At 37.8% G+C, this 19,686-nt stretch overlaps 1 protein-coding gene across 1 annotated transcript in view; it reads right to left on the bottom strand.

Annotated features, from left to right (window-relative positions):
- nkx1.2lb (NK1 transcription factor related 2-like,b) overlaps positions 1-19,254 on the bottom strand; it is a 74,703-nt gene extending 55,449 nt beyond the window's left edge. The window contains exons 1-2 of the mRNA XM_056770163.1: positions 19,225-19,254; positions 17,122-17,173 (exon numbers count right to left, since the gene is read on the bottom strand). Of these exons, the coding sequence (XP_056626141.1) occupies positions 17,122-17,129 (8 nt within the window). The 5' untranslated portion in view covers positions 17,130-17,173; positions 19,225-19,254. The remainder of the gene's footprint in view (positions 1-17,121; positions 17,174-19,224) is intronic.
- Positions 19,255-19,686: the final 432 nt, after the last annotated feature.

Genomic DNA, 19,686 nt, shown 5'->3' with positions numbered 1-19,686 from the left:
TGTAGGCATGTAATTAATACTGTGGCGTTAACATTTCAGCGGCAGCCACGCTGCTGAGTGAGTTAATCACCAGAGGAACCAGTGCTATGAAATGACTCTCCACTTTTACGAATGGCTCCCCATCTCCCCTCTTAATCTGTATTTTACGAGTGAGAAACTTTGCATTATGCAAATCGGTGGATGGGAACAGGTGACATTTCAGCAGAGAACATGAGCAACAGCCCAGTTTGGTCTGGGACGCTGATTTAGACATTAGTATCTGTCATCGCTGAGCGGCCAAGCCTTGATCTGCATGGCAGAGAGAAAGAATCTGTATAATCTAGCAGTTTTAAGGTGGAACCTGAATGTGAATGTGATTTGGTGAAGAATTTGTGCGTACCTGCATGTGTCCTAGCTGATAAAAACACGTTAGTACAGAGGACGATAACTGTTTTAGGTTGCCTTTATCTTGAAATATCTAACACCTCTTGAATTTAAAGAGCCCATGAGTTGGCTCGGCAAGTTTCCAAAAAAACACTATTCACACAAAACAAACAGATAGAGACCAAGCTTCACATTTTTGAAGACCAAAACGTTTGATGTCTTGTTTTGCATGCCTGTGATGCAGAAAAAAATGCAGGAATATTTCTTTTAAATCACACCAAAAAACATTGAACGACAAAGAAAGGAAGAATGTACAGGCCACTACTGCTTTTAACATTACGTGGAACCAGTTAGCGTCCCCCAACCTCAAAGCAAAAGGAGATTGCCTGTTTTTCTATCACGGACGAAAAGACGGTCCGTTCCACCTTAAATGAGAGCCCGTCCGCAAGCCTGACTGCCCATGGCTAATGTTTGCATCCAATAAAGACCAAATCAGCACCCAACTTGGCTCATCTTATCATGCAGTCATAACTGATGATCAAAGAAGTCATAAAGATCCCATCTAATCTTTCGCCCATCTATCACGCTGATGTCTTCATCGTCTTTGTGCAGCCGTAATATCAGCCCATTATGAAAGCAAAATAGATCTGGCGTGCATACAAGGCGAATGAAGTGCTCACTTTGACGTGACAGCGTGATCAGTGAGAACGGTAATCCGGGCGAATAAAAAAGATCTCAATTATTCGGCAGGCGTAATGTGGGAGAGCAGCTTCGCACGCGCGCACATCTGCTTCCATATATTGTGACACGCGCTGATAAAACATCCTTGCCAATTTACACTCTCTCTGCTTGACTGATCCCCAACAGCTCTGAGCACCTCTAATCACTCCATCAGAGAGAAAGAGAGAAGAGCTTCGCAAATGCAGAGCTGTTCAATTGCCACCCAAATGAGAGGGATATTGGAAGACTGTCCTAAATTTAAATTACATTTGTAAATGAGGCAAGCTCTTTTAATACGGAGGCATTAGGGAGTTTTATCTCGCCGGCCGCAAATATAAAGGGACATTAAGGGGCCCGTACTCGACGGATCAGGTAAATTACAACGGAGCCACCCGAGAGGACGCGAAGCACGCGTGCAGACCGCTACTGTAAAAACAGTTTTTTAGTACTATGAAAATATCTGCCTCATACCCCCCGATGAAAACATTTAATACAAACACAACTTTCTGCCAATTTTAGTATTAGAAAACCTGATTATTACCTTTGTTATACTTTCTTTGTTTAAAAATCCTAAAACTATTTTTGAAATAGAAAGAAACAAATCCCAGATTTTCGGTGCGGCCTGTGTGCCAGCCAGCGACACCCCGAGAACAAAATCAAATATCACAATTCAATAAATCCAGCGATAAGCAGTACAATACCCTGAGTGTTAATTACCAGAGTCAGTCGTATTTTATAATGACTCCCGCTGGCTCGGGAACGTCCCCTCGTGCAACTATCATTACCCCAATTATCATAAATTTCCCAGCGCACCAATTAACAATATGGGAGGGCAGCGCTGCGTGTATGTGAAGTGTTATAATTGAGCCGCGCTCTTTTGTTAATTAGCTGTTCTGACTCTTTGCTTTTTATGCTGCTGGTCTACTCATTAACAGAGTCATTTAATTCAATTAGTACCTTAATTAGATGAACAGCCATGTTCTGATGTTGCAAGTCTTGTTGGAGGAGAGCAGCGTGATTAGCAAAGACAAACACGGCATGCAAATCATGAATGGCACTGCTGGAGGTGGATCGGAGATGTGGAGATGAGCCAAATCAGCCAGAGACAGACACACACACAAAAGATACACATAGATGGGCTGACAAAACAAAACCACAAGAATGAAAAAAGTGTATATTGAAGGGTGCTTTAAATATTTACAACTGATTTTATTTTAAACGATCGTGTTTAGTTACGTACTGCCGAGAGGGGCTTGTATTATTCACAGTTTGTGAGCTATTATTGGATGCTAGTTGACATACAATAAATAAACAAACAGAGGAGAAATTTCTAAAATGTTTGTGAATCTTGATTTACTGATGGTTCTTGGGACTTTGGCTGTGTCCAATTACTCCCACTTGCGGTCTTGGCCACTTGAGAGCGCGTGCACCCGACTGGAAGTAGGAGCGTAAGTCTGTCCAATGTCTTAAAAACGACAAAGTTCAGTGCCCTTAACGCACACTAAACCAACACTATCTTGAAACCCGCTTCCGCACGGTATTCAGGGCTTAGTGTATCCCATGATGCATCACGTTCTGGATGTTTCATGAGACTTTTTGACCGGGTCTCGCAAGATGTTGCGGAAAGCGTTCCAAGTTATACAAGTACTTTTAAAGGTTATATCTATTTATTCTATGTTCAGCTAACGTGTGTTTTTCTTTAGCTTTTTTTGTTTTTGGGGTACAGCTGCTTTAATACAAAACAAATAAAGTGGTATAAAAATAAATCTGACTTGACTGTATTATTAGATATTACATATCATTTCGTAGTAAAACGTAGTGTTACACATTTTATCGGTGAAAACTCCAGAGTGTAAAAACAATTTTTATCAATTTATTATAAACACCACATTAATTAACGCTGTATGTTTGTACTTGCTAACCGTGTCCCATCAGGTTACAAATTCTACATGCCAACTTGGGATCTTCACGCCAAATAGAAAATTTGTGTCAAGACCGTAAGTACGGGGATTTGGACGCAGCCATACTCTAAAACTAGTCTAAACAGTTTATGCAGCCGGCACCTAATTTCCATAGGCTGGTTTAAATTATCTATAAAAATACAAATATTCAATTATTTCAGAATGCACCAGTCTATGCCCGCATGAACACAAGCAAACTAACAGAAACAAATCTATTGTATTCCAGCAAAAAAAAGAATTACCTCTCCCGAATATTAATTGGAAAGATGCGCATTTATTACAAAGCGGTGCCGCTTGGCGTTGTAGCCCCGCGCCGAGAGTGACAAGTGAGATTAAGAGTGTGGGATTGGAGCGGAGGAAGCGTACTCACACATCCCTGTTGACTTCGATAAGAAAGACCATTCGATGACATGGAGGGACAAACTCAATTAACTATAATGGAGAGAGGCCATTCCAGCCCTCTGCTGACGGATGGCTACAGAATTCAGTTTTCGTGCTCAGAGAGATCTTAAAACCTGCTGAAAAGACACGACACAACAGAGACAAGCTGAATCAAAGGCTATCGATGAAAAATATCCTAATCTGTGGATTAAATGCCTCGCGGCCACAGTTTAATTTGAAGTGGAATACGAACCCTCTCTACGGAGTAACACGGGCCGTATCGTTGAGCGAAGGTATAAAAAGAGCGGGCCGGATAAAGGAGGCAGGTCAAGCTGGAAAAACACTAAAGCACTTCGGAGAGTCCTCACTGATCAACGATGTGAACTGGTTCATCAGCGACAAACTTCATGTGCTTAAAAACAGGACTTCGACATTTCTATTACAACAAAACATATAAAAAGATGCTTTCATCCTGAGCACCGTATTCGATCTACACGTTTTGTGCGTTCCCTTGGAATTAAACCAATGACCTTGGGGTTGGTGGCACCATGCTTTGCCACTTAAGCTATGGGGAAACAATGTCCATTTCACTTCATTGCACTTCTTTTATTTTAAAGGTCAATGCATCTCAACGGAAGATTACTCTGAAATAAATGAGAACACAATAATGGATCAATGTGTAACTCATTCAAGTAATAGCGCAGCAGTGGCTGGGAAAGACTGAAATGGCAACACTGAAAACTGAAGAAAATGATGTGCTTAGTTAAGAATACATCTTTTTCTGAAAGTGATATATATACAGTATACGAAGAGTTTGGTTCCAAAATGAGATGACTCCGTTTTAAACGTAAAAGTTTTTATATTGTATATTCCAATTAATATTAATCAAACTGCAGTTGGTTTGTTTTGATTTATATATAATATTACTCAAAAATAATAACTCAAAAATTACAGCTAATTAACACAATGACACACATTAAAAACATGTTTTGTTTTCTTCTCATTTTGGAACCAAATTCTTCATATTATTTCATAGGCATCAAATGAAAATATATAGAATTGAGCCTGAACGCTACTAAGGTCATTTTAAAAACAGAATTAAATTTTTGACCTTTTGCTTGAAAGCTCATTGGTGTAACTACCAAAGCCTCCCACACTTTAAATGAGACATTTACACACATTTTATGTATTAATCATTTAAACACTGACATGTGTGATTGTATCATTGGAGTACAAAACTGTATTACATCAGTTAGCTTTTGTTCATGGTCCAAATCTTTGGAAGTTTAACGTTTTAAAGACTTCTGATGTTTTCTGAAATCTGCCCCGGTTCATATGCGGTTTACGTGTACTGTAACCAAAGTTCAGTTCTTTATTCTGGAGGTTTAGACTTTCTTTTAATGACCTTTTAAACTTCTCTTACTTTGTGAGGCATCAAGATATTTTTTCAAGAGTGTTTTTTTCAGATAAAGCTTGATTTTATAACGAAATTACTGATATAAACAAATCTCCTGCTAATCCTGTTGGCTTGTAAAGTGTTTAAATCCCACAGCTTGCGCCTTAAGTGAAAAGCTCTGTCATTTGTGTGCCTACATGACAACTCGAAGTGTGAATTAAACCCCGGGTCAATTTAGAGCATGTAACTGATTTATTACCCATAATCCCATTCACAAAGCAAAGCAGGTCAGATAGGTGGAGAGAGCAGATTTATGTTCTAGTTTGTGTCAAAGCCGCTGGCACACAGCTTGATCATTTTAAATCCTGGTTAAATCTTTAACCAGGTAACCAGATGGAACCATCAGCTGCCGTCTCTCACCCGCAATAAACCAGGTATAGACCTGTAAATCGGGATATTGTGTCTCTTTCCCTAAATCCAAAACTCTTTTGAATTAACTACAAGAAATGAAAGGGAAGATTCAATAGAAGTCAAAGTAGAAACTAAACATTTTAGTGTTCTGTGTGATGTTGTGATATACTACAGTATTACTATAATAAGTAATATTTCACCCAGACAACAATAAATTAATATACAACTTGGTGTAAAATGCATGTTGTGGTGCTACATGTGATGTATACCGCTTTCAACATAACAAATGGCCTTTCAAGGACAATAAATACTGTACAGATTTCATGCAGACTACCATAAAACATTACTTCAGATATAGAGAATCTTAACATGAGATTTATCAATCAAGCACACTGTGTAAATTTCCTTTAGATTATTTAAAGTATGTTCAACCACTTCCAAATACATCAGCGGTACATGGTGGTTGCTAGGGTGTTGCTATGCGGTTCCTAGGGTGTCTTAGGCAGTTGCTTACAAGTCATCAGGAATCTCTGTGATGTTCAAACATTACAAAATGATCAACTTATTTAACTTTAGCTGCATTACGGACGTCGCTCGTCACTTCTTTAAAATGACTTCACACACTTCCAGGTGAGCTGTCTGACCGGTTAACAGCTGTGAAACGTCTCACTAGAATTAATTAGTGTAATAATCAAGTTAATGGGGAGACATAAATGGTGCTCTGTGTGTCTAAGTGCTTAAATTACACAGCTTTAGTGATCTTTAAATACAATCCAAGAAGTGATGAACCTTGAGATTGTTTGCTCTTAATTTGGAAGACCTCCAACAGCCATTTGAACAAGTCTGGCACTGAAATGATAGGCCTGGATTTTCCAAGATATCACAGCAGATTTCGCGTTTTGGTTTAGGCACATCACGAAGGCATAAACAAGTAGACGTTTCTCCCTGCGCTGGAATGAAACAATTACATTTCTTTGCATCACATGACTTCTCATCCGCCTTGAAAGAAAACCAAACACAGGGCCATTGATGTCCCATACACTACCAACAAACAAATCAGGCCCATTATTGACAACCCCAGTGGAACGATTACAAGAAAGAAAGGATCTCCACGACACCACCGCCGCGACAAACGTCCCGGACGAAAAAGGCTGACTGTCAAAACAGCGAAACAATAGAGTGGGCTTGTAAGTATCCTGCTTGTATCAACTGATAAATGGGCCGCTCTTTAAGGAACTTATCTCTTTAAGACTCGCAGCATGAGGAATGGCATCATTTGTACTGTTTGCCTGGCTGGACGAGTCAAGCTGGATCCATTTAAAAGATAGTGAGATACTGTCGACAGCAATAGACAGGGTAATTGCAGAGCCACTACTGTGGTATAAATTACATCACTCCGAATGGCAGAGGGGCCCGCGGAGAGCGGAAAAAAAATCTGACAATTCACTCCACCTGCCACCTGACCATCGCTTATCACTGCTTAACAGAGAAAAAAGAGGCAGGTGAAAAAAATTAGGTATTGATCAAATTAACAGTTTTAGCATTCTGTTCAAGATGGGCGGAGGCCACGGAGATGGAACAATTAAATTCTGGAGACAGTATAAGGTCTTTGGATAACTCACAACCTCCAGAGAAACAACTCGCCGCTAACAACCTGAACATATAGCTCTACAAAACTGAAAAATAACAAAGGCCGATTTAACGACAATGCTAATAACCTGGTATCCAAAAGGTCAGGGGAACGAAAAAACGAATGAAACGAAAAAGTGCCCTCGTTGTCATGAATGTATCATATGGTATATTTAAATAATGCCATATAAGCGGAGCTTCTGCGTTGAAAAACGCAATGTTAAAAGGGTGTTCCCAAGCGGGTCTTCTTTGATGGGTCTAATTAGAGACTTTTGTTAGCAGTCTAAATGCCAGAGAACCAAATTGATACTGTGAATCTCGATGGATGGTTTTGCTACAGTAACCACAGTTTAAAAGCGGTATTCGTGTTTCTAGTAAAATAAACAAATGGTGAACAATCCACCAGTTCCTAGTTGTGTATATTCAGGCAAAATTAAAATTCTGTCATAAATTACTCACACTCTAATTGTTCAAAACCTGTATCAATTTCTTTGTTTGGTTGAACACTGAGAAAGATATTTGGACAAGTGCTTGAAACCAAACCGTTCTTGGACCCCATTGACTACCATAGTAGGAAAGATTACCACTGGTAGTTAAAAGTGCCCCAGAACTGTTTGTGTTCCATTCTTGAAAATATCTTCTTTTCATGTTTAAATTGTATGAAGTATTTTTTTACTATTGTAGTCAATGGGGTGCAAGAACTGTTTGTTTATGAGCATTCTTCCAAATATCTTCCTCTGTGTACATCAGAAATGTTTGCAGATTTGGTACAACCTGACGGTTAATAAATGACGGAATTTATATTTTTGGGTGAAATATCCCTTTATCAATCAGGTAAACAATAAGAAATCTGTGCAGATCTGTTGAAACTTGTATAAGGGTAGTAATGTTTACCACTAACATGACTAAGTAACTCATATCATTATATTCCAAAAGCGTCTGGTTAAAACCAAGATTAACCCTGAACTGGAATATCAAATAGATAGTCCCAGTTGTGTCTGACCTTAGTGGAAGACAGATAAAAGATATTAGGCTATTATTTTTCCGCCCCATAAAATAATAAGTAAAAGCCAGCAATTAGTTATGAGCCATAAATCTTAATATTCTGATGTATATTTTGGAACGTGAATTGTTGTTGCCATTTATATGCATCTCTGGACAATCCTTCATTTGGATGAGCTATATAATACTTTCCATTTTCAACATTTTCTCTGCCATTGTTCCGTAGAGAGGCGCTTATCTCCTGCTGAGAGGCTGAGGGCGGATTTGTGTTCTGCATGGTGGTTTTATGCATCACCTGCTTGATTTCAATTTACATGTATGTCCTGGGTTACAGCTATATTCATTTGGCTGGGGCAGTTAAATCAATGGCGTACTGTGTAACCTTCACTATCAAGACAAGCGACACATTATGACGTATTAAAATGGGCCATTGTGGCACAGGGCAAAGGTAAACAAAAGGCTTGTTTTCAATTCTCGTAATGTGTTTTGACCTGAGCTCTTTGGGAGACCAGCACAAATCTGCTAAAGATAACTGTGTATCTGCTAAACCAAATACAGCACTGTCGAGCGAGTTTTATAGCAAACAGTAAGGAAGATTGTTCAGTTTCAGGGTAGTGTACCCAAAATTAAACTGAAGATGTTGCTTCTTTACCATCATGCTGCTGAAGATGAAAAAAAAACATCGATGAAGTCATATTAATGAGATTGTCTGAATAGTATTTGTAAGTGCAATTGTTTATCCCTTTAATAACTCATTTCGAACTTCAGCAGATTCCTATCAATAATAGGAAATGCACACAAAGAACAAAGAAAAATACTTGTGTATAACTTTGAGTCAGTAAGAATGCCAAGCCAGCAAAGCTATTTTTCAAACAATGATATAAATCAAAAGTTTTTAGATCTCAGTCGGTTCATTCACACTCATTTGTCACGTTGAAAACAGCCGTGCACCTTATCACAGTGTGTCCATCCTAACCATTTCAGGACCGGTCATTTCTCCAAAAAATGATTTTTCTAAATGCAATAATATCTTTTGAAGCTAGGATGCCTTTCCTTTAATGCATAATGTCTTCCACAAAAACTAACAACTCTCAGATCTGTGTTGCAAAAGGTCTATCTCCCTGGCCGGCTGAACTGCTTTAATTCCCAGACACCTTATAGTGATGGCTTCAATTTCCAGGGCTTTTGATAAAATCGTGCGCTCTCTCGTGTATTGGGATTGAGCACCTGCTATGGACGCCATTTAATGAAGTGTCATAGTTTCAGCGCCTGGTGTTTGACATAACCTCATTCAATGCTCGTGTGATAAATGTGAGCCTGGCAATCATAAAATATATAGCTATAATTGAGTTAATATGATTTAAAATACTAACCATTTGTACTATCGGATTGTGCTGTCATTTGCCTTCCGCAGGTAAGCTGCCGACAACACCGGGTATGAATGTTTTAATATCGGCCTTCTGTCGTAAAATATGTCTTTCGCAGTTTAGAAACAGTGCCTTTCAAAATGTTTTACATTATTTGTTCCAAAATAATAAATATTGAATTTAAACAAATGTCAATATTAATATTTATCTTTGAAAATGTTAATGTTTGAAGATTCATATTGTGAATCTAAAAGTATAAAAGGGAAATTTCACAATTTACAAAAAACAAATAATACATAACACATCAAATACAAGTTTTGAATGATGTGAAATGAACAAATGATGACAGAAATTATATTTTTGGGTGCGAACTATCTCTTGAAGTTTGCGTCTTGTGCGAGTTAATAAAATACACATTGTATTTCACATAATATTTTTCTTATTTTCATAGACGCCGCTGAGTGTTTGGTGTCACTTTGGCCATCAGAGAAAAAGCGCTTGATTTCATCTGACAGCTCAAGAGAATCACTTTCCTGTCCTAAACCCCCCTTAACACAGCCTGATCTCGGCTTGTTTATTTTGTAGCTGCTAGATGACCATTGTGCGAGCCTCTTTTGTTGTGGAGGTACTAAAGGATATCTCGCAGGTCATATCATTCTGGGGAGGTTGATGACTCGGTTAGATCTCCATCACCCTCCACTCAAGCGGAGAATGTGTCCCTATAGCAGAGGAACACTGTTAGATGGTGATGGGATAGAGAACAGGTGACAGGCCCCTGCCAGCCGTTTCCTGGAGAGAAACCTCTATTAGTCCCCCGTTACCTCTTCGCGTGTGTTTGCATTGCAACAGTAAGTAATGATTCTGTCAGGTTAACTTGAGAAGGCCGCTATGCCAATGCATCTCATCATGTATCTTGAGGTGATATGATACATACACATAACCGGCGCTGTTAAGATTCCTTTATACATGTATATTTGACCTGAACGTGCGAAGCATCTGCATGCTCCATTCTGAAAGACTAGATGGATTGAAGATTCACATCTGTATTGTTACATCCGACATCCTGAACCATGAGATGCAGGGCTAAACTTGCAACTTGTGCTTTGATGTGTTTGCTTGATCAAACGAGCCCATTACAATCTGGATTCTGAATATGTCTTGGATTTATCTTTCATTTTGAACCTGTTTTATATTGTACCTTCTCATGAGATTCATTGCGGCTGGATATTTTTAAATAAACACTTAAAGAGACAGTTCTTCCAAAAATGAAAATTCTGTCATCATTTACGCACCCTCATGTAAATTCATACCTGTATAAATAACTTTGTTGTACTGAACACAGAGAAAGATATTTGGAAGAATGTTAGTTACTTTCAGTTCTGGGACATCATTGACTACCATAGAAACATTAAATAGTCAAATGTGCCACAGAACTGTTTGTTTTCTTACATTTCGCAGAATGTCTTGTTCTGTTACATTTTTTATAACTCAATAGTAATATATTTCTGCAGATAAAAATACTTAAGCATTTACTCTGGTAAGCTGCTGTAAAATTGAGAATATTACTTTTCAACCTGACTATAGCAAATATTCAAGTATAGAATTTACAACAAGAATACTATACTTTACTATCTTAAATACTATACTACATTTCAGAATGTTTACAGAAGTGCTGTAGATGAAGTTCATGTGTTCATACAGTGAGAGACAACAAAATTTGTGAGTGTCATACGCATAGCACATTAAAACGCACACCGCATTCACTCAGACATGCAGTACAGGCAGATGGCATATTTAACAAGTATGGATCAATTTAAAAAAAATCGCATTAAGGTTCAAAATGGACAAAAATGTCCATGTCCAAAACGGTCGTAAAAATTGTATATATCCATATATATATTTTTTCTATATACTACATGTAAAGAGGTTTTTTATTTTTATAAGGCCATTATTCAGTCTTACATATGTTAATAATTAACAACAACATTCATTTTAATGCATTGTTATTTTTTGGAGCAGAGTCCGTTTTAAAAAACAATACTGTCATATAAATATTTTATATAAAAAATTAATACTTTTACTGACGTTGATCTTTTTAAGCAGACCCTTTCCAGATCAAAACTAATTAACATTTCATAGCAGTTCATAGGTTTAACCCTTTAAATCCTAGTTTGTTTACATAATGCAACATATAAAGTCTATTGTTTCTTAGTGTTTTTTAGGTTTAGTGTGTAACAATTGTGTGTACCATAAACATTTACAAAAGTAAATTTTAACAAATTCGTACAATTGAAATACACACCTTTTGCAAAATTAGTGCTGTTTGCATGAACATAGCCGAGAGGACAAAAACAAACAAAATTGAAATGGACAAAAATGTCCATGCGAGCATATAATGGTTTCCGCATTGCAGAATTCATAGGGCTCTACATTTCGCTGCTGTCCTTCTCAAACCTTGTATCCCCATATTTCGTAACTTTTGCAATAAATCATTATTATTAGTCACCCTTTATGTTAATCATTGGGTTTTTAAGTATCAACTTTGACAACACAGTGTTGAATCATTAAAAAGCACAATGTTTTTTCCATTTCCTGAAAAACAGCCACATACTGTATATGGATATCCAAGGATTTGGAAGGACAGCGATGAAATGTGGACTCAATACAGTCGAGTTTCAATCAGACTAGACCAGCAAGATTAATTTACTCCACTGTGCAAATAGGATGCAACAGATTGTGATTGGACATTGACGAACGCCACATTTTAGTCAAAGCTCAACATTTTTCAACTCTCCGTGACAGGATTAAATGGAAATGCCCAGCGCTGTTGCAAACAATAGAAAAATATACCGGAACAACAAAAAAGAAAGAGAGCACAAAAACATCTGCTTCCAGCAAGGCAGGAGGATCGGCGATGCTAATGTATGAAATAAAGTATACATAAGGCTTTAAGGTCAGGAGTTTGTTCCAACCACAAGCCCAACTTGCCCAGCCATAGCATGCTTGAAAAGAAACAAGAGCAACTGTTCTCTGCAGCGTCGGCTCTAGGCTGGATTCATCTCAGCCGGGGGTGAATAATCCTGACAAGTTTATAAAGTGCTGAGGTGAAGAGGTTACACACTTTGTGTGCCGGTCGGCTGTAATTTAAAACAACTAGCCCTCTCGATTTCTGCCTGCTTTTTCCCCGAACCTTCACGGGTCTCCCTGAGCGAAAGTTTTCAACAGGACATTACACACAAGAGCAGGCAGCAGATTGTGTGAGATTACGACAACATCCTGGAGCAGCGTCGGCTCTGTAATATCTCCATGTTTGCAGTCATGGCCTGTCACCCCAGCTGACCAGTGGAGACGCCCGGCGGGTCGCACCCGTGCCTCAATCAACTTCAAGTGTTATTAAATAGTGACCTCCATGAGGAAAAGTACAATGTAATGATGGCTTAAACAAACACAATTTATCATCCTCCTCACGCTGACATTACTTTAGCCTACCAAACCCAGCCAAGCAGGCACAGTTCAGCCGGCTGAGCGGCCAGACTTTGACCCCATAAGAGGCTTCCACAATCCTCCGTCCACAAGGAGCTGGCTTCAGTTCAGCAACGCTCTGTCTATTCGCCCAGCTGGAAACAAGCACACGCCGCTTATTTATTCACTTCTTTCAAAATCCCATCCTGCCACGCAGGCTCTTTTCTAAATGGGCAAGTGATCATAAAACTAATGGCCGTAAACTAAATTTAAGAGTAGATGAAAGGAAGTTTTTTGTGTGAAATATCCATATTTAGATATTTTTGTGGAAAGTTTGAGAAACTGATAATTTTTATGACACTTGAGATTACTCAGGTGTTTTTTTTCCCAAGACAAAAATCTAAAAGCAAATTTAAAGCTACAGTTTGTAAAAGCCGCCGCTAGAGGGCGAACGATCAAAATAACAACAATGCCGTAGCTTGATGACGCTTTGAAGGAGCTTGGAATGATGGGATCTGTTGTCTTTAACTCCACCGCTGATGGCCATCAATCAGATCAGAGAAATCATATTAGCAGATGAGGTAAAGTTTTATAATTGTTGCGAACTATTGTGGTCCATAAATAAATGACTGCTCGAAACAAGTTAGTGGCCTGCTAGACGCTAAAGACTACTTCCGCCTTTGTCCACGACATTGTTGACATGCGGTTTCATGCAGTAGAGTTTGTAGGAATTTTCCAGTAAAATATCCAAAAACCACTAGGCCAATGTTATATATGTTTTTCAGCTGAGTACTTACAATATCTCAAATGTTTCCAACTGCTTTTAAATCCTGAGAAAATCGCCATTCTAAACAGTGGACGTCATATCCACGTTACCCTTTGTTATCGCCTTTACTGACGTAGAAACCGCGTGACACTGTCGTAGAAAGCTGCGGAAGTAGTTTGAACCGTCGGTCTTGTCTACCATTATTGCAAATGATGTTGGTAACTTTTACTATGATTGATTTGAACACTTAAAACTGTGAAGTGTTATCACTCCATCGAATTGGACAATTACTGTAACATCTGTGACTAACAATTTAGTTTTAAACCTCACATTACTCAGGTCTAATTCATTATAATGACATAAAATGATTTCATTAAATGCAACATTTATAAAACTTATTATTACTTAACCTCTTCCGCTAACATGATTTCTCGTCCCCGTCTGAGTGATGTATCGGCCAAACCATCAGCGGTGGAGTTGAAGACAACATATCCCATCATTCCACGCATCTACACAGCATCATCAAGCTACGCCATTGTTGTTGATGTGATCTTGCGCCCTCTAGCGGAAATTTCTACAAACTGTACCTTTAAGGTGGTAACAAAAGGTAACGGGTGTCACTGTTTATAATGCTGATTTTCTCACGATTTACAAGTAGTTGGAAACATTTGAGATATTATAAGTACTCAGTTGAGCAAAATATATAACACTAGCTTAGTGGTTTTGGGATATTTTACTGCAAAATTGTTACAAACTGCACCTTTAATCTCAATCTAAAGGAAAAAAGTTAATTTTCTGTTACTATAAAAGTCATTATGAAACGAGTCAGACGAAACTGAACATACTGAATGGCGACTAGTTACAAAACAGGCTAGAAACTACGAGAATTAAATGTACTGTAATTGGATGGGATGTAATGAACAGGAGTCATGTGACGTACGATAGCTTTAAAAAATCTATATATTGATGGTTTTCAGTAACAAATGTATCATTTTATTTATTCACCGATCAGGCTGTATGGTTTATTTTTTGTGATTGATAAATGTGCTTTTTGAAAAACCCCTTTCAAAAGCAAGCAAAGAGTCGTTATTTAATATAACTCAGATTGTGTTTGGCTGAAAAGAAAGTCATGTTCCTATTCCTTCAAACTCTCCTGGCTTTCATTTCATAGTCCCGACATGCCAAAAAGTAATCACACAAACTTTTGTTACTTTTACTGGTGAAGTTTTATAACTTTACATAACTATGATCCTTATAGGTTTAAAAAGTTTGCTTTATCATTAAACCGATAAATGCATTGAATCGGTCAGACCCATCAAACAGGTCATTCGGGAAATGATGTGCCAAGTGGATTTTTATGAGGGTATTTTCCAATGTAGTATACGCTGCAGGTCAATGCTAAGCCGAAGTTGCTTGACACTTCATCTATGGTGCTATGATTTTTTATAAACACTATTGACTTGGCCTTTATTGATTGAAGTGAATGTATCACACAAATCATTTTGCACCGAATCAATAAAGAAATCTTGTGGAAAATTTATATTAAAAGACCTTTGTTTGCTTAAGTGACTTTCAGACAGGCCATATTGAATGCTTTGCTGATTAATTGAATTAGTTTAAATTTGGGCATGGCATGCCCATTAAACAATGCATTCTTAAATCATGCGCTGCCGCATATGATTGAAATGAGATTTTCAACACAACCTGAGAGCTGTTAAATAAATCAGATATGCATTTTACACAGTAAAGTAAAGGTCCATAACTCTCACAAAGGGACATCTTTCAATCTTTGGGTTCAACACTTACTCGTGGCTATTTGCCTGCAGTAATGCCAAGCGCTTTCCTTTTATTAATATTTCAGAGTATACTATAGCGTACCATCTGCCACAAAATCAGTAAAAAGAAAAGCTTACTTTACTTAAATAAGCAATTTTACTCCAAAGAAACTAGACTTGGCCAAAAGGACAATTTTTCCTTTAAGTCAGTGTAACTGGTGAAAATGTCTGGGTCATTGGTCTTAAAAGCAGACATCTCACTTCGGCTGTCAGCGAAGGACTGCTGAAGGAGGCCACTTTTATTTTTTTATAACTATCAGTTGATCATTGCTGTTTAATTATGTTGGGTGGATTTCGAAGTAGATAACATGCCGTTATCTCCTGGCGAGAAGGCTAGAAAGGATATCAAAAAGATAAGTCCCATTCCCGAACACACTGTTCAAATATTGTCTTTTGTCTTTCAAGCATTTTAATCATGTAGCATTTTAATGCAGAAGAACAGAAAAAGAGACGAAAAATAATATGTTGATAGGACGTCATTTGAAATATGTCTGTATATCCAAAAACAACAGGAACATTTCCCCTTTGAACAGGTAAAGTCAATAATGAAATAATGGGGGGCTTGGGGGGTGAGCCAGAGGAGAGGCTCATAGCCATAATAATAGCCCAGGGGGATTAAGAGATCACTTGAGTCAAGAGGTGTGTTAAACGCCATAAAATGCAGAAATGATGAGGCTAGATATACCTCGCGCAGCACCCGATGCATTATAGAGATGCACTCCTAACACACTTGCTCAAGTGACAATGTGACATTGAATATAGAGGTCGTTTCTGCTGTGTACTATTCTAACCATGCAGCTTATAAAGTGAAACATCTTCGTGTTTGAGAAATATGCTCTGGTTATGCTCAGCCACTTAAAGTTTGCAGATATTATTCATATACTTAAAGCTGCAATCTGTAAAAAAACTAACAAAAATCTATTATTGAGCAGGTATATAAAAAGTCAGTGTTCCAAACTGCTAACTCGATTCACAACGGTAAACTTACAATAATGATTTATAATTGAACTGTCAGGTCGAAAGATGTAAAGTTGAGCGTGTAGAGTAAAGTGCAATTTTATGTTTCATACAGAGATGGCGATAGAGAGGCAAAATGAACAGTTCAAATGAAGCACTCTAGTTTGTAGATGCTCTTTTTGGGTTTGAAGCTGCCAGATCATTTTGATATTTAATCATGCTTGACGTTTCGCTGTGTGCACTGATTGCTGTTATTTTACTAAACATGATCAAATGTGGGACAAACCGATGATGACGAAACTATATTCAACAAATCAACTACAGACTTACTGTTGCGGAGGCTTTCACTTACAAAACGATGTCGCAGAACTGGCTTCCTTTTGGAAAAAAGAAATATCAGAGATATGTTTTACTTAAATGTTCACTTCAGTGAGATTGCGTGAAAATAAAGCTACCAATCAGATTCTCGTGTAATGTAATATTTTATCTGACCCATAAGAAAGAAAAATAACAGATGGAGGGCATATGGAGACCTTTCATCTGCATCTCAGAAATCTCACAGTCTTCATCTCAACAATGTCACCAGCTGAGCTCAGAAGTCTGCTATCACATATATTAAAGATCTTATGAAACATTTCTCTTCAGATTTACCCAAATCTTTTACCTCTGCAATCTACTTATATTATACTCCTAACATATTTCACCAAGTTGTTTCTGTTTTAGGAGAAACACAACAAAGAACTGCATCGAATCTCCTGAGCTATAAAAAGAATCAAGACTTCATATGATGTGTTTAGAACATATTTCATGTATTATGCAATTTATCTGCTACAAGGAACATATGAAATGATGAAACAGATATCTAACTCACCTGAACATTCTGCAGTGAACACATCATCGTCACATTCACCAGGAAAATCAGTCTGATGCGGAAATAAACATTGATTTGTTAGTGCAGCCAAAATAAATATTTCCTGGCTTTTCAAGTACACAAATAATGCCACTGTAACCATTTCCAATATTCCGCTGAGAAAACAATCAGGTAGAGAGCAAGAAAAGGAAAGCACAACACATGGGGGAAATGGGATGCTCCATTAGCAGCGGATTTATTCAATCAGCTGCTTCACCTCTTAATTAAAGGAACTAATTATGCTATCGGAAGACTCGCTGGCTGGTAGCTCCAAAAGTGCTCGGGCTGGCACGCCGCGCTGAAGGTGATGACCTTGTGATAACCCGTGTGTTCATCAGTCAAATTACTGTCCCCGGTAATGGTAATGCCAAAGCGCTGGAACACTGGGGCCAACTAATCTGTATTCAAATGACATGCTACCAAACAGTAAGGTGTGCTCTGCGGCCATAACTCAGGCACGCCGCGCACCAAGAGGGAGCTCGACCCCCTCCCTGCCCATCCGACATTATCGTACATTTCCCAGGTTCGAGACGGGCCTTCTGGAGAGCCATTGATATTGGAAAAATGAAACACGAGTCTCCCGCGCAACCTTAATGGTCAATTGAAAAGAATTAATTGCGATGGTGGGGGTCGCCGTGTGGAGCCCACCTGCACTGAGCCGTATACACTGAGAGGGTTAAGTTTGCACATACTTAGCATGCAAATTTTTTGTAAGCTGGTGCTGGTTAACTTTGAAAGTTAGAATGGTTTGTGCTTTGAATCAGCATATTTGCACTTTTTATAAACGCACGTCTTGGCAAAATTGAAAAGTTTAAGGTCACTCGCTTTTATTTGTTTTTAATAGTTTTCCACATTTTTGAAGAAGCGTTATGGGATGGCACAAATGTAACTATGGGAATTATGAACGTAAAACCAAAATAAATCAAAACTACGTTATATTTGATCATCTTCATTGTTAGATATTGCAGATCTGTTTTTTGAGGTCTCACATTGAGATGCTCTTTAAACAGTATTGAATCTATTCTGAGCTCTTACTGCCCATCCCTTTTAAAAGCAATTTTATTCATGACAGTCTTAGTTTTGTAAGGGAAAGAACAAATATTTTCAATGTATAAGACATATTAAGCATACAGATTAAAACGTTTGTTAGACCAGGAGAAACATTTCAGTCAAGGGTCTGAACTTTAGGTTACACTTAAAATAAACAAGATTGATAAATAGGACGTGTTCTTGGATACACTGGGTTTGCATATTGATCTCTTATATATTCATCTTTATGCATTAGATAATTCATGTTCACTTAATATTCTTGTTCATGTTTATGAAAAGCTTTTTTGTCTTAACTGAAAATAACTTGCCCTGACATATCTTTAAATATGTCAGTGCCATTGTTTTGTTTCAAGATGCACATCACTAATGGATTTTTTTCTGGGCATTTTAATAAAAGCCACTTTAACAGCCTAAATTAACTGATGTGTAGTCCTGGTTTAGGCTAAGTATTGTCAATAAAAAACGGGCCTTAAAGTTCTAACTGGGATTTAGTATCAAATTCTTAAAAAGATCAAAGAAGGTTATCACAGTATGATTGACGCCATAGAAAAAAGCTTTAATGAATGAATTTATCAAATACATATTTGTCCAATTGATCTCCCTAAAGATGTAACCACATTTTGAGTATTGACATGATGAGAATCACTTTTAGTTCAAGTATCATGGCTTTGATACATGGAAGAGGAAGTTGTCTCAGTCCAGAACTATGACAGTAAAGATAGGCTACAATAAACAGAACACAAACTTAATTTGAATTTTTATAAAGTTGAGAATGTTAAGAAAGCTTTCTTGATGTTAAGAGTGTTTAATGTGTCAGTCCTGCATCTGCTGTAATCTACCTAAACCTAAAAAACACAATAATCTCACCTGACATCTGCATTTTTTTTTAATGGGCATTCAAAATACATTTCAAACAAGCTTCGCGCATATACGTTACAGCTAAAAGACTGTAAGATAACCCTCAAACAAATGTAAGGAAATCATACAAACAATAACAATCAAAACAAAACTTACAGCTTTGTTTAAAAAACTTCTGACTCCCTGAATCCTCCACAATGCATTTTCCAGAAAAACGGCACCAAAACAGTCAACATTTCGCCTTTATCGTGAACGCAGCCTGATCTATGATGTTTTGTCGCCACCTGCTGGTCACTGTCGATTACGGGTTACTGCAGGTGCCACTGCGTTGAAATCTCACCATTTTTACACAGTAATATGAAACCAAGAGCTGGGAATAAGTAGAAAAAATGTATGTTCTTTATCAATATACCATATATATTAACTTTAGTTTAACAAGGAACTCAGCAGCTCGTTTTCATAATTATGAATGCAGACGTTTAGAATACAGACGAAATGTGTGACTATAAAGCGTTATTTTAAACTTTTTTTTATATCTTTGCAAAGCTCCCCAAAAACATAGTCAAGATTTAAAACAATCACCCCTTAAATTCAGTTTCAGTCCGCTTTGGAAGTTTG

Source organism: Triplophysa dalaica, chromosome 16 (assembly GCF_015846415.1).
Source record: "Triplophysa dalaica isolate WHDGS20190420 chromosome 16, ASM1584641v1, whole genome shotgun sequence".
In the NCBI taxonomy this organism is placed as follows: Eukaryota; Metazoa; Chordata; class Actinopteri; order Cypriniformes; family Nemacheilidae; genus Triplophysa; species Triplophysa dalaica.
The sequence above is the reverse complement of the archived record's forward strand: the minus strand, read 5'-3'. Positions and strand labels throughout refer to the sequence as shown.